General features: G+C 37.2%; 1 protein-coding gene across 1 annotated transcript; it reads right to left on the bottom strand.

The window, feature by feature from the left end:
* Positions 1-5814: 5814 nt before the first annotated feature.
* Positions 5815-6924, bottom strand: LOC103206621 (olfactory receptor 8B4). Its single transcript, XM_007952123.2, has one exon. It carries the CDS (start codon positions 6922-6924, stop codon positions 5815-5817), a length of 1110 nt encoding a protein of 369 aa, XP_007950314.2.
* Positions 6925-16313: the final 9389 nt, after the last annotated feature.

Genomic DNA, 16313 nt, shown 5'->3' with positions numbered 1-16313 from the left:
TGGGCAATCCTACTTCCGTAGTGATACTGCCTCGGAAACCCAAGGAGGGGTCGCTATGAGTCGGGGCCGACTCCACGGCAAACAACAACAACATATATGTGTATATATATATATGGTAATCTTATATCCTTTCCCTCTCTCTTTTTCTGTAATCATTTTTTTTTTTACCATAAATTGAGAGAGATAATCTCTAATTTCTCTCTACTATTGTGTTTATAGCTCCTTGTAGCTCCTGATAATTTACTATTAGGTGCATAGAGAATAACAACTCCTACATAGTCATTTTGAGTTGTACCCTATAGACTTAGGCTACAATTAAATAAGAAAAGTGAAAGTTTTCTTATTTAACATTTTTTAAATCTTATTTTCATTCTAGCTAATACCCATGTTTTCTGGTTTATTTGTTTGGTTGTTTGTTTTTATTCACTTCATATATCTTGGGCCACCTTTTCCTTTTTCAATCTTTTTGAGTCACTTGGTTTTAGATGATACATTTCTTGTATGCAACATGGAGTTGTATTTTGGTTTTTAAGTTAGTTTGTATTTTTCTTCTAATAGAGAGTTTAGGAATTTAAATTTATTTATGTAAATGATTGTTTTAGTTCTATCATAATATTTTGCTATGTTTTCTCATTTTGCATTTACATTTTCTTAAGACATTCACGAGGTTTGGTTTGCTTTCTTTTCTTTTCTTTGTGTGTATATGTGGAGTCCTGTTATTTAGAAAGGTTTGTATTCTTGTTCTAATGTACACCTTTATAAGTACACTTTATTTGATGTGCCTTATTTTCCTAAATCAGTCAGTGGTACAATTAATTCATTTCCTTTCCCTGTCCCTTCCAGTCCCTCTTATCTGCCACCCAAGTTTAGCCAGTAATAAATCCTTCATCAGTGTTTACCTAGCACTGTTGTTGTTGTTGTTGTTGTTGTTGTTGTTGTTATGTGCCGTCGAGTCGGCCCCGACTCATAGCGACCCCTCCTTGGGTTTCTGAGGCAGTATCACTACGGAAGTAGGATTGCCCAACCTTCCTTCCAAGGAGTGGCTGGTAGGTTTGAACCGCCAGCCTTCTGGTTAGCAGTCAAGTGCTTTAGCCATTATGCTACAGAGCTCCTCCTAGCACTGTTAAATATGCTTATTCTTTTCTCTTTTGTATTTCAGCATTTAGGTATTCTTGTTTCACCTTCAAAGTGATGTAAAGTTGTTCTAATTAAGAACATGTTCTAAATAGGATTCTCTTTAAGAAAGCAATAATAATCCCATCTCAATTTATTTTTTCAATGAAGGCATGTGATTGCATGTTAGTGGAAACAAAAGACAACTAGCATACTAATGATCAAATGAAGTGAAATCTTGAACCCTGTAACTGTCACTTTGTAAGAATTTAGTGAATGTCTGTCGAGTCAATAAATGAATAAGAGAGTCTTGAGAGATGATCTCATCATGCTTTTCTGTGAAATTATTGCTGCCCTAGCCTAATCTTTCCTGTCAACTATCCCAATTAGCTTTCACTTTGATCATAAACCCCTCTGTCCACTGCCCTATTTGAGTTGCATTTGATGTATGTGGGAAATTTAGCAATATTCACCACTCACTCTAACTCCCCCATGGGACCTAGCTAGTGAGCACAAGGACAAAGAGCCAAAAGGGAATCAGAATACCAAATCATGGCCTCTTTATTAATAGCAATTCAAAAAAGGAAAATGCATCAGGACTCAAATCTCCCTCCCAGAACCTAGATCTTAACTTACCAATTGGTTACCAGGACAGGAGAAGACTTTGGAACCCAATACACAGATCTAGCTCAACTTTGCCAAGAGCTTCAGTATCAGCAGGTCAATGATGAAGAGACACTGTGCACATTTCCATGAACAACCAATCTGTCAGTCTTTTTAGATTTTATCTTTCAGATTAATCTATTCTCCTTTCAAATTGTGGAGTAAGTAAGAAAGCAAAAATCAGGACTTAAAAAAAAAAAAAAATGTTCACTAAAGAATTGCTTGTTCCTAGTGAACAGAATCAAATCCTATTCTTTGGTAGTTTCCTACTTGAATATCCAATGGCCGTTTCCTCCTTTTTACTTAGCAATAAAGTCTTATTTTTACTTTATTTTATTTTATTACAGTGGCAGTGTTCTGAAGTAAAATGTTAAATTTCCCAGTCTTCCTTATAGAGGTGTCTAATGAGACGTCAGTGGGAATCACTCTATTTTGAAAGCACCCTTTTGCTTTCCTTGCTTCTTTTTCTTTCCTGCTGGTTGGAATGTGGACAAAACCGCAGAAGCTCTAGCAGCCATCTGCAAACAATGACACATCTGTGAGAATGAAGTCACTGCTAAAATGGAAGAGAAGAAGGATAGAGAGAGGCTGCATCCTTGATGATTCAGCATTGTCATATCAGCCCTCAACTGCGTACTTCAGCTGTGGACTGCCTACCTCTTGACAGCTCTCATGTTAGAGAAAAATAAAACTTGATGTGTTTAAGCCACTATAGTGAGTCTTTTATTACTAGCAATGAAGCAATTAGTAAATGATGTATTTCATTTATAGAAGTATAAGGGGAAGAAAGATAATATGTATCTCTCTAACACTTAGGTTGGGGCTTAGCACTGAGTCATAGACATCCACCCATCTGTTCTACAAAGTATAAAAGCCTCTGGCCTTTCCCTGTCAAGCTCCATGGAAAGTTCCTCTTGGATTCTCACTCCCACTACTTGTTGTCTGTCACTTATCCCTCTACTCTCCACCAAGAACAATTTATTCTCCCTTGGATTGAAAAAACACATCACCACCTAACTTTTGACATCAGTGTTGGTAACACTTTTACGTTTCTGACTTAAAACTGGCTATATATATCATTGTAGATCAGGACCAAGGTTATGAGTTTGGAAGTCATCTTCAGATATGTGGTTCTTGACACCATCGGAGTTGGGGAGATGCTTCAGGCAGAGCTGAGAAGAAAAGTAAGCCAAGTACTGAAGCCAGGTGAATTCCAGTATTAAGAATGCTTACCAAAGAGGAAAAAAATAATGGCCTTCCTGAAAATCAAAATGTTATGAGGTGACATCATTGTGGTATTGTGGCAGTGAGATTCACTTTATGAAATCTGACACTGTTCTGGTGACCTCGTACCACTCTAACAGAAATACCACAAATGGGATGGTTTGACAAACAGGAGTTTATTCTCTTACAGTTTGGAGGCTTTAAGTCTGAGTTCAAAGTGCCAGGCTCTAGGGGCTGGGTGAAAGCTCCTCAACCTTGGGCTTCAGCTCTGCCTCTTGTTCCCAGCCCACTGAAGCTAGAGGCATCTCTTCATTCAGGCAACTGGCTGCTGAGACTAACAAGCCTAAGGGCAACAACAACAACAAAAAAGGCACAGTTCCAATGTTACCAAACCACACAGCAGGCTGTTGATTCAAGTCCATTGAAAATCTCAGGATGGGTGGAGTATGGCAGGCTGCTAAACAACAATTCTGCTACATGCAGGGTTCAAGCATGCCATAAGCTGGAGACCATTCCCAAAGCCGTTTCTTATATATGAGAAGCAGACCACACACCGAAAGTAGCTACTCAGCTGCTGCAATGGAGTCCACCATGGAGTTAATTACCAATCTCACCAGGGGGAATAACTATATTCAGCTGCCCAGCCACTCAACCAGGCCCAGCCAAATTGACACACAAATATAACCACCACAGACACTAACACATCAGATCATGTCTGTCAGTTACTGTAAGGCAGAAGTTCCCAAATCTGTTCCTATTTGCTGACCAATGAGAACAAAAAATTCTTCAACACAACCTGAAAGTATGTGTAAGATAACCTACCCATGGTTTTGGAGAGAGAGCTGAAAGCCTTTAGAATTTATAAAATGTATTTTCTGCAGGAGCCTTATTAGATAGCTCTTATCTGTCTGTTGCTAGAATCAGGAAAAGTTCTTCTGAGTTTCATTTCCGATCTACATAAAAAATGGACTGGCTTCCAAAAGATCCAAGTCAGTGTCTCATTAAATCAAACTTACACTTTCACTTCTACACACCCCAATGCCAATGTGGAATAAATGTAGGCAAAATTATCCTTGAACTTCAATGTATTTATTGCATAAATGTTCCTTTCCATTCAGATCTTATGGTCTTGACTTGTTCCTATTTATTTCTACCAATTGATATTTTTCTCTTGTTTATCAAAGCATGTTCAGTTTTGGCCTTCCTCATTCTTGAGTCTATATTAATATCCCAGGATCTTCATGGGCCTTGACACAGACAGTCCACTTGAGAATAGGATTCCTGTAGCCTCACAGGACGGACTCGCAAGGTTCAGTATGCCATTAATTTAATCCCATAAATGAGTTAATATATGTAGGGCACCTCAAACAGTGCACAGACATATAGTACATGCTCAAGAATTGCTAAAACCAAAAACCAAACCAGTTTCCATAAAGTCAGTTGTAATTCATTGTGATCCCATGTGTGTCAGAATAGAACTGTCATCCATAGGATTATCATTGGCTATTTTGGAAGTAGATAACCTAGGCTTTCTTCCCAATAAATGTTAATTATCATTATTATCACAATTTAAATATAATCCAGGTATCAGATTATTTCACCTTCTTCAAAGATCTCCTCCCTGTAGCATATCTGGAGAAAGTAAAGCTGGTCTCACATCTCCTCCCCAGTCCATTCCTTGCTGCAGCTGCTCCTCTGTGCTGCTCTCAGCTCCACATCAGGCCACCTTGGTCCTGGCCATAAGCTGGAACACTTGGAATACCTATCTCCTGGGCATGATGATTGCACTTCTGCTCAACGTCCGCAGAAAAGTAAACATGAGTCAGATGAAGGCCTTGGTTCTTTTTACTGCTTCATCCATCACAACCACACACACTATAAAACTATCTGATTTGAAGAAGAGTCAGGGAAATATAATCATAGCAAAAGATAGAGAGTCAGTACTTTATTATGATTTTCCATTAATCCAAAAAAAAAGCACTAAATATTCTTCACAGAGGTTCCCCTCAAAGACATCCCCAAATTTCTAGCATTCACTCAGAGAGTGCCCCATTCCTCTGACCACACTGGAAGCCTATACCCTCCCATCTTTCCACATGGGTTGACTTGCTCTAGGTCCATCTTCCTCCCTAGCCTCAGAGCAGTTTACGAGAAAGTATTCCCCAAATTCTGAGCTGTTCAATATAGAAGAGCAGAGTCCTCAACAGAGCACTACAGAGTAGTCTTTGGGACTCAAAATCCAGATTGATTCCAGGTCACCCTGAGAGTGAGAAATGTGATATGATTCCTCTTCTTCTTGATTCTCTAATAGTTAATTGTCTCTCTCTCTCTCTTCCTCTCTCTCTCTCTCTTTCTCTCTCTCTCTCTCTCTATGTCTTTCTCTCTCTCTGTCTCTCTCTCTTTCATTTGACCTTTGTTAAGACTGCTGCTATAATTGAATAAATAAATAAATTCACTGTCTTGTACCCTCATACTACTGCCTTCCCCATTTCCCAGCCACAGATGGATTTTTGCTTGGACAAACCCAGTCAGCCTTCCAAGAAAAGGATAGAAGACATATAGCTTCAGCTTACTCATCCTTTGAGCCTAGTACAGAGTTTGGTAAACAATAGGCACTTAAGAGATGCTAGATTTCATGCAGTGAACCATTTAAATGGTACAAAATGGCATAGTCCATAAAAATAGGATAGACAAAATTTTCCAATTTTTAGAAATAGACACTGTTTGAAAGATTAGTGCCTTCACCTGTAAATAAAAAGGTACTTGAGTATGGTGTTTACCAGGAATCAGTTGCCAACAAATAAAGCAAAATCATTAGGAGAGCACTCTCTTCAGAGTTTTGCTAAGGGCAAGTTTAATATCCTTATTCCTCAAACTGTAGATCAAAGGGTTGAGCATTGGAACCACATTGGTGTAGAAGACTGAGGCAAATTTACCCTGGTCCATAGATCCAGGAAAAGAAGTTGTTAAATAAGTGAATGCTCCTGACCCAAAAAACAGAGTAACAGCAATTATGTGGGAGCCACATGTGCTAAAGGCTTTAGATCTGCCCTTAGCAGAGGGAATACGGAGGATGTTGGAGAGAATGAAAGCATAAGATATGAAAATGCTGACACTGGATATCATGATGACAATTCCAACAACAATAAAAAACACTAGCTCATTGACATGGGTGCTGATGCAGGAGAGCTGCAAGAGAGGGAGAACTTCACAGAGATAATGGTTGATAATGTTGGAATCACAAAAGTTAAGTCTCAATATGCTTCCAGTGTGTGCCATGGCACCAGCAAAACCAATCACATATGAACCAAACATCAGCATGGAACACACTTGAGGGGACATAGTGACCATATACAGAAGGGGGTTACAGATGGCCACATAACGATCATAGGCCATCGATACCAACACATAGCACTCAGAATTGACAAAGAAGCAGAAAAAAAATAGTTGAGTCATGCATCCCACATAAGAGATGCTATTTTCTGATACCAAATCATTCAGCATTTTTGGGGTAAAGACACAGGAATAGCAGAGATCTATAAAGGACAAATTGAAGATGAAAAAGTACATTGGGATGTGAAGGCTAGAATTCAGCCCAATTAGACTGATCAACCCCAAGTTTCCCACCACAGTGAACACATAGGTCCCTAAGAATATAAAGAAGAGAGGGAGCTGGAACTCTGATTGTTCTGAAAATCCCAAAAGGATAAACTCAGTCACTGAGGAGCTATTTCTCTGAGTCACTCTCTTCTGGGAAGTCATCTGTGGTATATGGGAGAAAACACACAGAGTGATGTTGGACACAAGGATGGCTGCTAGGAGAAGGCATAGGAAGCCAGTGCATGAATGTCCATACTTCTTTTCTTTTCTTCCTTCAGGGCATTGACCATGTGTCTGTGATAATACCTCAGCTCCTATAGACATAGTCTGTTAGAATGGGCAGCAATAAGGAGACAGAATCTCTGAATCACCTTTGCAAGGGCTCCCAGAAAGACACTCAAGGATATAGAAGTATAACCTGGACTCACTTCCTGAGGAGCAACCCCAGGCTTTGAGAGATTGAGACTCTCAAAATTCCCTTTTTATTGCCCCATTCTCTGGTTGCTCTGCCAACAAGTTACCCACTCTGGAGAGAAAGTGGAGAATGTCCTGTACTGTTTCTGCACATTTCAGACCCTTCTGTATGCATCATCATTCAACCTCACCTCAGGATTAGCATTGAATGTAGGGAAGGGGTCAATATTTCCCAGAGCTTTTGTCATGAGTGATAAAGAAAACCATCAGAAAAGAAGGGATTTAGATATTCATTTTCATTCTCCTGGCCCCCTCAGTGCTCAGTCTCATGCGTTCTCTTTTTCTGTTAGCCAGGAAGAGAACATGGTTCTGCTAATGCATGAAACAGAAAGAATTGAATATAAACTCTTCTGATTCCAGTGATGCTGGGAATCAAAGCTTTTACAGACCCCACTCTCCAAGGCACACTAGGAATAGACCAAGATTTCTATTTGTGGATTTTCCCATATGGTCTCCTCCAATTTCAGAAGAAAATAGCAACCCTTATTTTCACCAGACCCCAGCTGGCAGATCATGGAGAACTTCATGCTGCCTGATTATCTCAGGGACTCAATTAGACAGTTTCCTCAGAGAATTTCTTAGAGATCATTCTCCATAGGGAAGAAATGGCACGATTTTGTTTACACTTGGATTATGATGCTTACCTAGGATCTTGGGACTTATGTTTTCTACTCAACTTTTCTTTATACTCCATGGATTTCATATCTTTCAGTACTGAGTTTGAGGACTCATTTGTCCTCTCTTATACTGAGTCTTGAAGCCTAAATTTTATGTTGAGAGTAGGAGCAAAAAAAAAAAAAAAAAAAAAGTCAGATAAGGGGGATAGGGACCACAGTGTTCTCTCACAGGATACCTGAGAGCACCTCAGCCAAAAGACTTCTAACTTCATGAACTGTTCTGCTCATAATAATGGTGGCATTCACCACTAACATCACAAACACCACTTATCTATTCTTAAGCCTACTAAATGCCACAAACAGGTCTTTGTTATATATGAAGAAATTAAAATATCACCACACACATACAAGTGAGCGCAAACATACATCTGCAAGATGCTATTCCACACATGTGCATGCTGAAGGTAAAAAGAAGGTGTACCTGAAGGTTTTAATCCTACCATTCCCCAGCTGACAAAGCTGCTCTCCATATGATCTGCTACATGAATATTCTAAAGAACACTCAAAGATACATGAGCATCTGCACTTGCAAGTTCCTACTGAGGCTTCCTAAAATAATATCAGTTTGCCAGGAACTGTACTGATTTACATGCATTAACCCTGCATAATTATTATTAGCACCCTTTCTCACTCTCAAAACTGTCTGGATTTGGGTAATAAATTATGTAGTCAACTTACGAGATAGAACATAAGCAGTGTTCAGGTGCTCTGTCTCCTAGATTCACTTACCTCTTTTCTCTTTTCCAACTAAGGGATTCTCTCTCTGTTTACCACCTTTATTGCCTTCAAAGTGTTCTGTAAATGAAGTCACCCTTCCTAGTCAAGCAATATTATCCTTCAGTAGACTTTGGCTTCAAAAAAGGATTGATCATTGAATGCAAGCTGCTTCTGAGTTCTAATTATCTCAAAGCCTAAAGCAAAAATCTACAAACCCTGGATATCTGCCTGTAAATTGATTGTAGGGAAAAATAATGGTGGAGGAACTACATTGGTACAGGAATAAACACTAGTACAATGCACTGTTACATATTATTGTACATTGGTATTTATTGGTTGTTTGGCAGTATTTCACAAAATTGACCATATAAATAACGCTGGCCCAGAAATTTTATTCCTAGATGTATAGCCAACAGAAATAAACATCAAAAAAACAAAAAGTCAAAATGTCCACAGCGGTATTACACATAATAGCCAAAAACTGAAGACAACCTACGTGTCAATCGACTACACATGTGTAAAAAATAGAATTCTATATACCTATGAAAGTTAATGACACACAACTACATGCATTGTAAATAAATGTCATAAACCTATTACGGTGCAAAAGAAGCCAGATACAAAAGAATACATATTTTATACTTCCATTTATATGAAGTTCAAAACAAGAAAAATTAATCTATGGTATTGCAAATTAGACTGCAGTTACTCTTGTTTAGGGTTAGAAACTAGTGACTGAAAAGAGATATGAAAGGTGCTTTCAGGTTATTGGAGCTCTGGTAGCATAATGCCTAAGGCACGTGACCACTAACAAGAAGGCTAGCGGTTCAAACCCACCAGGCACTCCTCGGAAGGAAGGTTGGGCAATCTACTTCCATAGTGATACTGCCCTGGAAATCCAAGGAGGGGTTGCTATGAGTTGGGTCCCACTCGACGGCAGTGCGTTTGGTTTGGTTTCAGGTCAGGTTATTGGTAATAGTCTTTTATTTTATTTTATTTTATTTTTCAGTGCTATTATATACCTGGATTCTCTCTCATCTTAATGCAGCTTAGAATTACATTAGTTTACTTCTCATCATTTGTTATATTGTGACCTTTTTTTAGTTCATCATTAACCAAAACCCATAAGTGGTGTTTTATTTTGTTTTGTTTTCCCCAACATGCATGTGGTTGCTAAGCTACATCTCGCACATCCTGCAGTTGTTTATTGGACTTTAGATCTATAGATTCCAGCTTCTTTTTGAGTAATTTTCTTAGCAATATTCTGCTTTAAAAGTGGATGACTTTGTCTTTATACACACATAAAGAGACTTCTTTTTAGTGTTGAAATATGGTTGATGAGGAGGAATTGGGCGAATTTGCCATTCCTGTATCTGTTCCTTCTCCCTCAGTAATATACAGGATTCACCTGGAGGCTATAGTCTTCAGATTGTTTTGATACATTAGAAGAAACTGTAAAATAGCCATATTGTTTGCATAAATGATTACATTTATTGATTTCTAGAATATTAAAGTTACAGAAGAGTGGAAAGAAATTTGCATAACTTCCTCATTTGAGAATAGAGATTTACAGACCAAAAATAACATCATTTTAATCTCTTATATCATGTGTCTCTCAAAATTAAAAAAAAAAATCATATTTTCCTTCAATAAAAGAAAGAAATCAAGGAGAATGAGAATTAATGCATATGGGGCAAACACAGAGTGAAAGAAATGATATTGAATGTTTCCTAATGCTATATGATGTCTATAACAACTATACAATGTGTGTATGTATGTGTGCATGATCATATTTTCCAAATACAGTCATACCAACACACACACACACATACATACCTTGTATCCCATATGTTCTGAATACAATGTGACTAGCACTCCCTCCATCAGGAGATGAGACATACATTCCTTACTTATGCATCCTGTCAGATGCAAAGGTAAGGGACTTCTCCAAAGAGCAAAGTATGACAAAAGTGATCCTCTATGACTTCCACAGTTAGTCACAAGAGAATACAATGTTCACTTTAGCTTCTGCTCTCTCTCTCTCTCTCTCTCTCTCCCTCCACATTTGTTTCCCTTTTGCCATCCCATAGACTTTAATACACTCATGTTAGAACCCTCTGGTCTTGTCTCAAAATGCACCACAGAGCAGCAGCAACCAGTATTGAGGAGAGTAGTAGTTTGTCTGAGGCCTGTATGCTGGTGGATGAAAATGAAGAAAACTACTCAAGGAAAATGGTTAGAGGAATCTCCAGCACAAGTGTGGATTATTTGGTCCAATTCCTCCTTGCTACTGGAAACAAATCTCCCTCCAGTTCCATATTTGGATAATGTTTTTGAGACTTATTTTTTTTTTTTTTTAAAAAAAGTAGCATTTCTTTTTAGTATGTATAATTTCTTCATTATTGCATTTTCACCTCTTGAATAACACTTTAGAATCTGTGTAGCAATGATCCAAGAAGAGAAGAGATAGAAGTATCTCTTTTCATTAGAATAAAAGTCCATATATCCTTTTATTCATTCAATAAATATTTATTAAGGCTGGTTATTTCCAGCAAAATGTGGCACAGTGTTTAAAGTATTCAGCTGCTAATGAAAAAGTTGATGCTTCAAACCCACCAGCTATTTCATGGGAGAAAAATGAGATGATCGAGTTCTGCAAAGATTTTACAGACTTGGAAATCCTATGGGACAGTTCTACTCTATCCTATAGGGTCACTCTGAGTTGAAGTCAACTCGGTGGCAATGGGTTTGGTTTTTTTGGTTTGGAGATTAAGAAGCCTATGAGAAGGGAATGAGGAAGGAAAGAACATTCAAGTTTTTTCATATCCCTGTGATGAGAGAGGAAACATCTACTGCAATCACCATTTAAAGGTGTGTTATATACCTTCCCTCTAAAGTTTTGCTCTACTTTGAATGATTTTTCCCTTCTAAGGAAATGTTATTTGAATGTGGTTTGGAGGCTAAAAATGAACATTTCATATTCTAGAGATTGCTATTCTTCATACCCTTGCATAAAGTTTATAAAATCATTAATTTTTTAATGACTCCTTTTTATAATAAGCTGAAGTTTGCTACTTGTGGAATGAATATAATCTTCTTTGCTAGGTAAGCAAATAATTCAATGAATTATCTGTGCAGATTTTTTAGTATAATGTGGATGATACCCCCCCTCAAAAAAATTAAAAGATTATGTTCAACATCTTAAGATACTGATGGCTCAATAATTATTTTTATTAATGATTAAATAGTTAATGTATATATAAACTGTTATAATAGAGATTTATTTTTCATGTTCTCTATAGTACTTTATTGTCCATAAGTTTTCTTATAAAATCAATGCATAATACAGTATGACTTTTGCACACAGTGAAACTTGAAAATAATTGTACTCTTAAAAATAAAAGATTATTATAGAAAATGTATCTTTGATTTTATATCAGGTTATTTTATACTTAATCTTTATTCAGAAACAGTCTCCAAGTATTACATTGTTACTATGGAAATGCACAATCTGCTTTATGATATAGTTTTTAAAATGCATTGCTATCAGTCTTGAATAATAAGTAGAAATTTACCAGCAGGGAAAATCACAAGGGTCCTGTGAGAAAAAGAAACCAGAAAAGGAAATACAAGAAGTGAAAAAAAAAAGTACTGCAAATTTGATATTGAAATTTGAATCATTATACATATGGCTGGGAGGAGTGGGAGATTGTTAGGATAGGATAAGGGTGATAAATAATCACATATCTCTTCCCTCCTTGAGGCTAGAATCAGTAGAAAAATTAGACACATCGATCAGACAGATAGGGATAAAATATCATCCTTACTGCTGAGAAAGTTTATTGGTGGGCCCAGTTTGCACACTTATGTACAGTAAACTCACTGCCTTCGAATCCATTCCGACTCAGAGCGACCCTCCTTGGGTTTCTGAAGCAATATCTCTATGGAAGTAGATTGCCCAATCTTCTTTCTGAGTTGTGGCTGGTGGGTTTGAATCACCAGCCTTGTGGTTAGCAGTCAAATGCCTTAGGCACTACACCACCACAGGATACTGTAATTTCCTCTTCCCACAATGCAAATTAAATTTATGAATCTAGGCTACAACAGTTCAGGGGAGGAGTTGCAAATGAAAGAGAAGTTTATGGGTTCTAAGAATGGGGCTTAGCCTAACAAGAAAATGGGGTGAGGGGATAAGAGAAGAGGGCTGGGCCATTCTGAGCCACATTACAATTTCCTCCTTCCAATTTCTCATCAATCCTATAAATCACTCCTCTCCTTTGGAGTAGAGAGAGGAGAGGATATGAGGGAAAAGAAAGGGTTCCTTATTTACCTGCCTTGTACATAGAGGCTCCTTTCCTTTCAGGGAAAATGAAAATGCAGCTAGAATCACACTTTAGTCCCGAACTGGTTTACACCACAAAGTTTTGAGTAGTCAGTGGTAAGCAATATTAGAGAAACAGTGACATTAGACTTGCATTTTGACTTTTGGAAATGAGGAGAATGAGCTTAAAGACAAGGAAATCTGAATTAAAGTGGTGGCAGGGATATGCAGAATTTGATTCCACAAACTAATGAAAGGAATCAAACGTAATTTAAGAGACTAAAAAGAAGAGAAGGATAAATCAAAGAGAAAGGCATTCTTAAAATTTGGGTAAGGAATTTAAGACCATCAAGTTAAGCATATCATTTTCAAAAGGCTCTTGGCAAAGAGGGAAATAATGTTTTCTGTGTAACAAAAAGAAGAATTCTGCATCATTCCATTGACCTTACAGCTTTAAACACAATCAATGTGGTCATTTTAAATCGTGATTTTCATATAAATTTAATCACACAGAAAGCACCTCACAATATACTGCAGAATGAAAATAAATTTACAAAATAGTACTTATAATATAGATCACATCTTTGTATGTATTTACAGTTTCTACAAACATATCTAAGCCATCAAAACTATACCCACATACACACAGAAAAAATGTGCTGAAAGAATATATACTAAAAGACTAAGAGTGGTTATCTCTAAATGGTGGTATCATAGACTTTTAAAACCTTTTGCTTCTGTTCTCACATATTCTTACAACACTCAAGTATTATTTTTGCAAATTTTGAAAAAGGATTGAAAATTAAATTACAAAGAAAACACTGCATAATTTAAATATGTTAATGTCTCACTAGAGATTTGTTCAACATTTGTTTAGCACTTTCCATATCTGCCAGGCATTGAGCTCTCTACATGTGTTAGATCACCTGGTTGAGGTTGGGAACATAATCTCAAATAAAAAAATTATTTCACAATCCATATAACAGAAATTCAGCAGCTCTCACACTTGTTTATTACTAATCATTCTAACTCAGTGCATTAAAAGAGGAGAAAAATCTTTAGCATCTTTCCTTTTACATATCTGTCTGGAAAATTGTCTCCAAGTATGAAAATATAAGGATTTGTTCAGATCAAAGCCAGTAGAGCAAATAATGTAAATATTGTAAGGATGGCTATATAGTCATCATATGTGTTACTTCTTACACACTCAGATTGAGCCTTCCAGAAAGCAGCTAGTGTTAAGAAGGTGACCTCTAAAGTCAAAATAGCCTAAATTTAACTCTTTACTCCACCATTACTATCTGTGCAATCATAGGCAAGTTCTTTAACTTCTCTAAGCCTTGGTTTATCCATCTGTAAAAGAGAGAAACATACATGTACGTAGCATATATAGTTGTGAAGATTAAATAAGAGCATATACGCCCAGTCCATATGACATAGTAAAGTCTTAACAAAAGTTAATACTTTTATTACGAGATTTTAAGAGATTGAACAGAGTGAATCCATTGAATGCAAACCTCTTGTCAATATTCATCCTCAAATCATAATAGTTTGGAAAGTAAGAAAGAGCAGTGCAAGATATACACATGAGTGGAGGCAGGAATTGGGACTATAAATCATATCCTTTGAGGAGATCAGACTAACCGGCATTTACAGTTCTGTGGACAAAAGTCTCAGGGCTTTTTCTCCTTCCACCTATGGCCTATTTCTTTCTTACCTGCAATCTCACTATTTACTGATAGGAACCTGAGAAAATTGTTATATGGGCAAATAAAAAGTTATGATAAGGGGACTATAAATGACATTTAGGAAACATGGGCCAAAAAGGGTTGGTCCATTCATAGAGAACAAATACATAATTTGCTCACACAAAAAAAAGAATCCACACATGAATAAACATACAAAGAGTGTTTTACAAGCATGAATATTCTCATGGAATACCTTCTTACAGAATTCCATTTATTTCAGCTTATTCCATCTAGCATGCTTGTCTCAGTTTTAAACACCATTTTTCTCTAAATACAATGAGTACTGATGCAAGGGAAGTGCAGGATGATCCTAAAATTTGTTGTTTGCCAGAGAGCAATAAAGTGCTTTAAAAATCTGGATATGTCAAAAGGACATAGGAACCAGTGTGAAGAGGCTCTCACTGGCCAAATTGGAGATAAGTTGGGCATCAAAAGAAATAATGACAATAATGAATTATAACCCTGTAAACTAAATTAGAATGCATTAAGTCCATAATGATATAAATCAATAAATTAAGAAGAAGAAATACCAATTCCTATGAAACTTGCAAGGTTACAAAACCATTGTATTAACATGTCCCAAGAAGTCATTATGGGAGGATATAAAATATATTAATTTGGAAGAATAAAGACAAACTAAGGTTTACTACTGTGCCGTGAAAAGTCAGTATATACATTTTTCTTGTTTTTTATTCCCTTCCCTTCTAATTAATTCCATCAGTAGATACATTTTCAAGCAGCTTTTCATACAATTTTAAGACAAGTTAAAGAAGATGTGTATGTGCAGACACACACACTCTTGTTCATGCAAAGACGCTAGAGAAATATACAAGTAGCGCCTGAGTTTCACATAATCGAATTACGAACTGCACTCAACCACATGTTTTGGTATATCTTATTATTAGTAATAAATACTACATACAATGTTTCAGTGAAAAATTTGCTGATGTCATCATATCTGTAAATTTATATGTAATATTTCCAACCCCCAAACACAAAGATCAGATTTATGAAGATATTGAGAGTATCAATATATACGGCTATAATAATGAAAACTAGGGTATTGGGTATTGAAGTTACATCAGAACAAACTTAAGACAGAGTCATTGGAATAGAACCCTATCATAAGTCAGGGACTACCTGTATGTACAACCAGTGAGCAACTGTGATTGGCTGTAAGGAGGGGCACAGGAGGTCCTGAAACTGGAGTAAAAGGAGACTGTACTCACTGATTATTCTTTGGTAATAACTTTATATACCAAGAACATGTATGTTTTGATTACCTAGTGCCACTCTGACAGGAATATACCACAAATGGGATGGCTTAACAAACAGGAGTTTATTCTCTTACAGTTTAGAGGCTTTAAGTCAAAGTTCAAAGTGTCAGGCTCTAGGGGCTGGGTAAAAGGCCCTCAACCTTGGGCTTCAGCTCTGCCTCCTGTTCCGGCCCCCTGGAGCTAGAGGCTTTCTTCACTCAGACAGCTGCTGGCTGCTGAGACTGACGAGCCAAAGGTTGATAAGTAAAAAGACACAGTTCCGATGTTACCAATCCACACAGCAGGCCATTAATTCAAGTCCACTGAAAGTCCCAAGGTCATCAGAGCATGGCAGGCTGCTGAAAAATGACACGGCTACATGAAGGGTTCAAGCATGCCATAAGCTTGAGACCATTCCCAAAGCTGTTTCTTTTTTGTTGGAAGCAGACCATATACCCAAAGCATCTACTCAGCTGCTCCAATAGATTCCACCATGGAGTTAATTACCAATCTCACCACA

This window comes from Orycteropus afer, unplaced genomic scaffold (assembly GCF_000298275.1).
Source record: "Orycteropus afer afer isolate SDZICR_OR568_19922 unplaced genomic scaffold, OryAfe1.0 scaffold00325, whole genome shotgun sequence".
NCBI lineage: Eukaryota > Metazoa > Chordata > Mammalia > Tubulidentata > Orycteropodidae > Orycteropus > Orycteropus afer.
The sequence above is the reverse complement of the archived record's forward strand: the minus strand, read 5'-3'. Positions and strand labels throughout refer to the sequence as shown.

Coding starts and splice junctions, on each gene's coding strand:
- LOC103206621 (XM_007952123.2), bottom strand. CDS start 6,924: ATGTCTATAGGAGCTGAGGTATTATCACAGACACATGGTCAATGCCCT.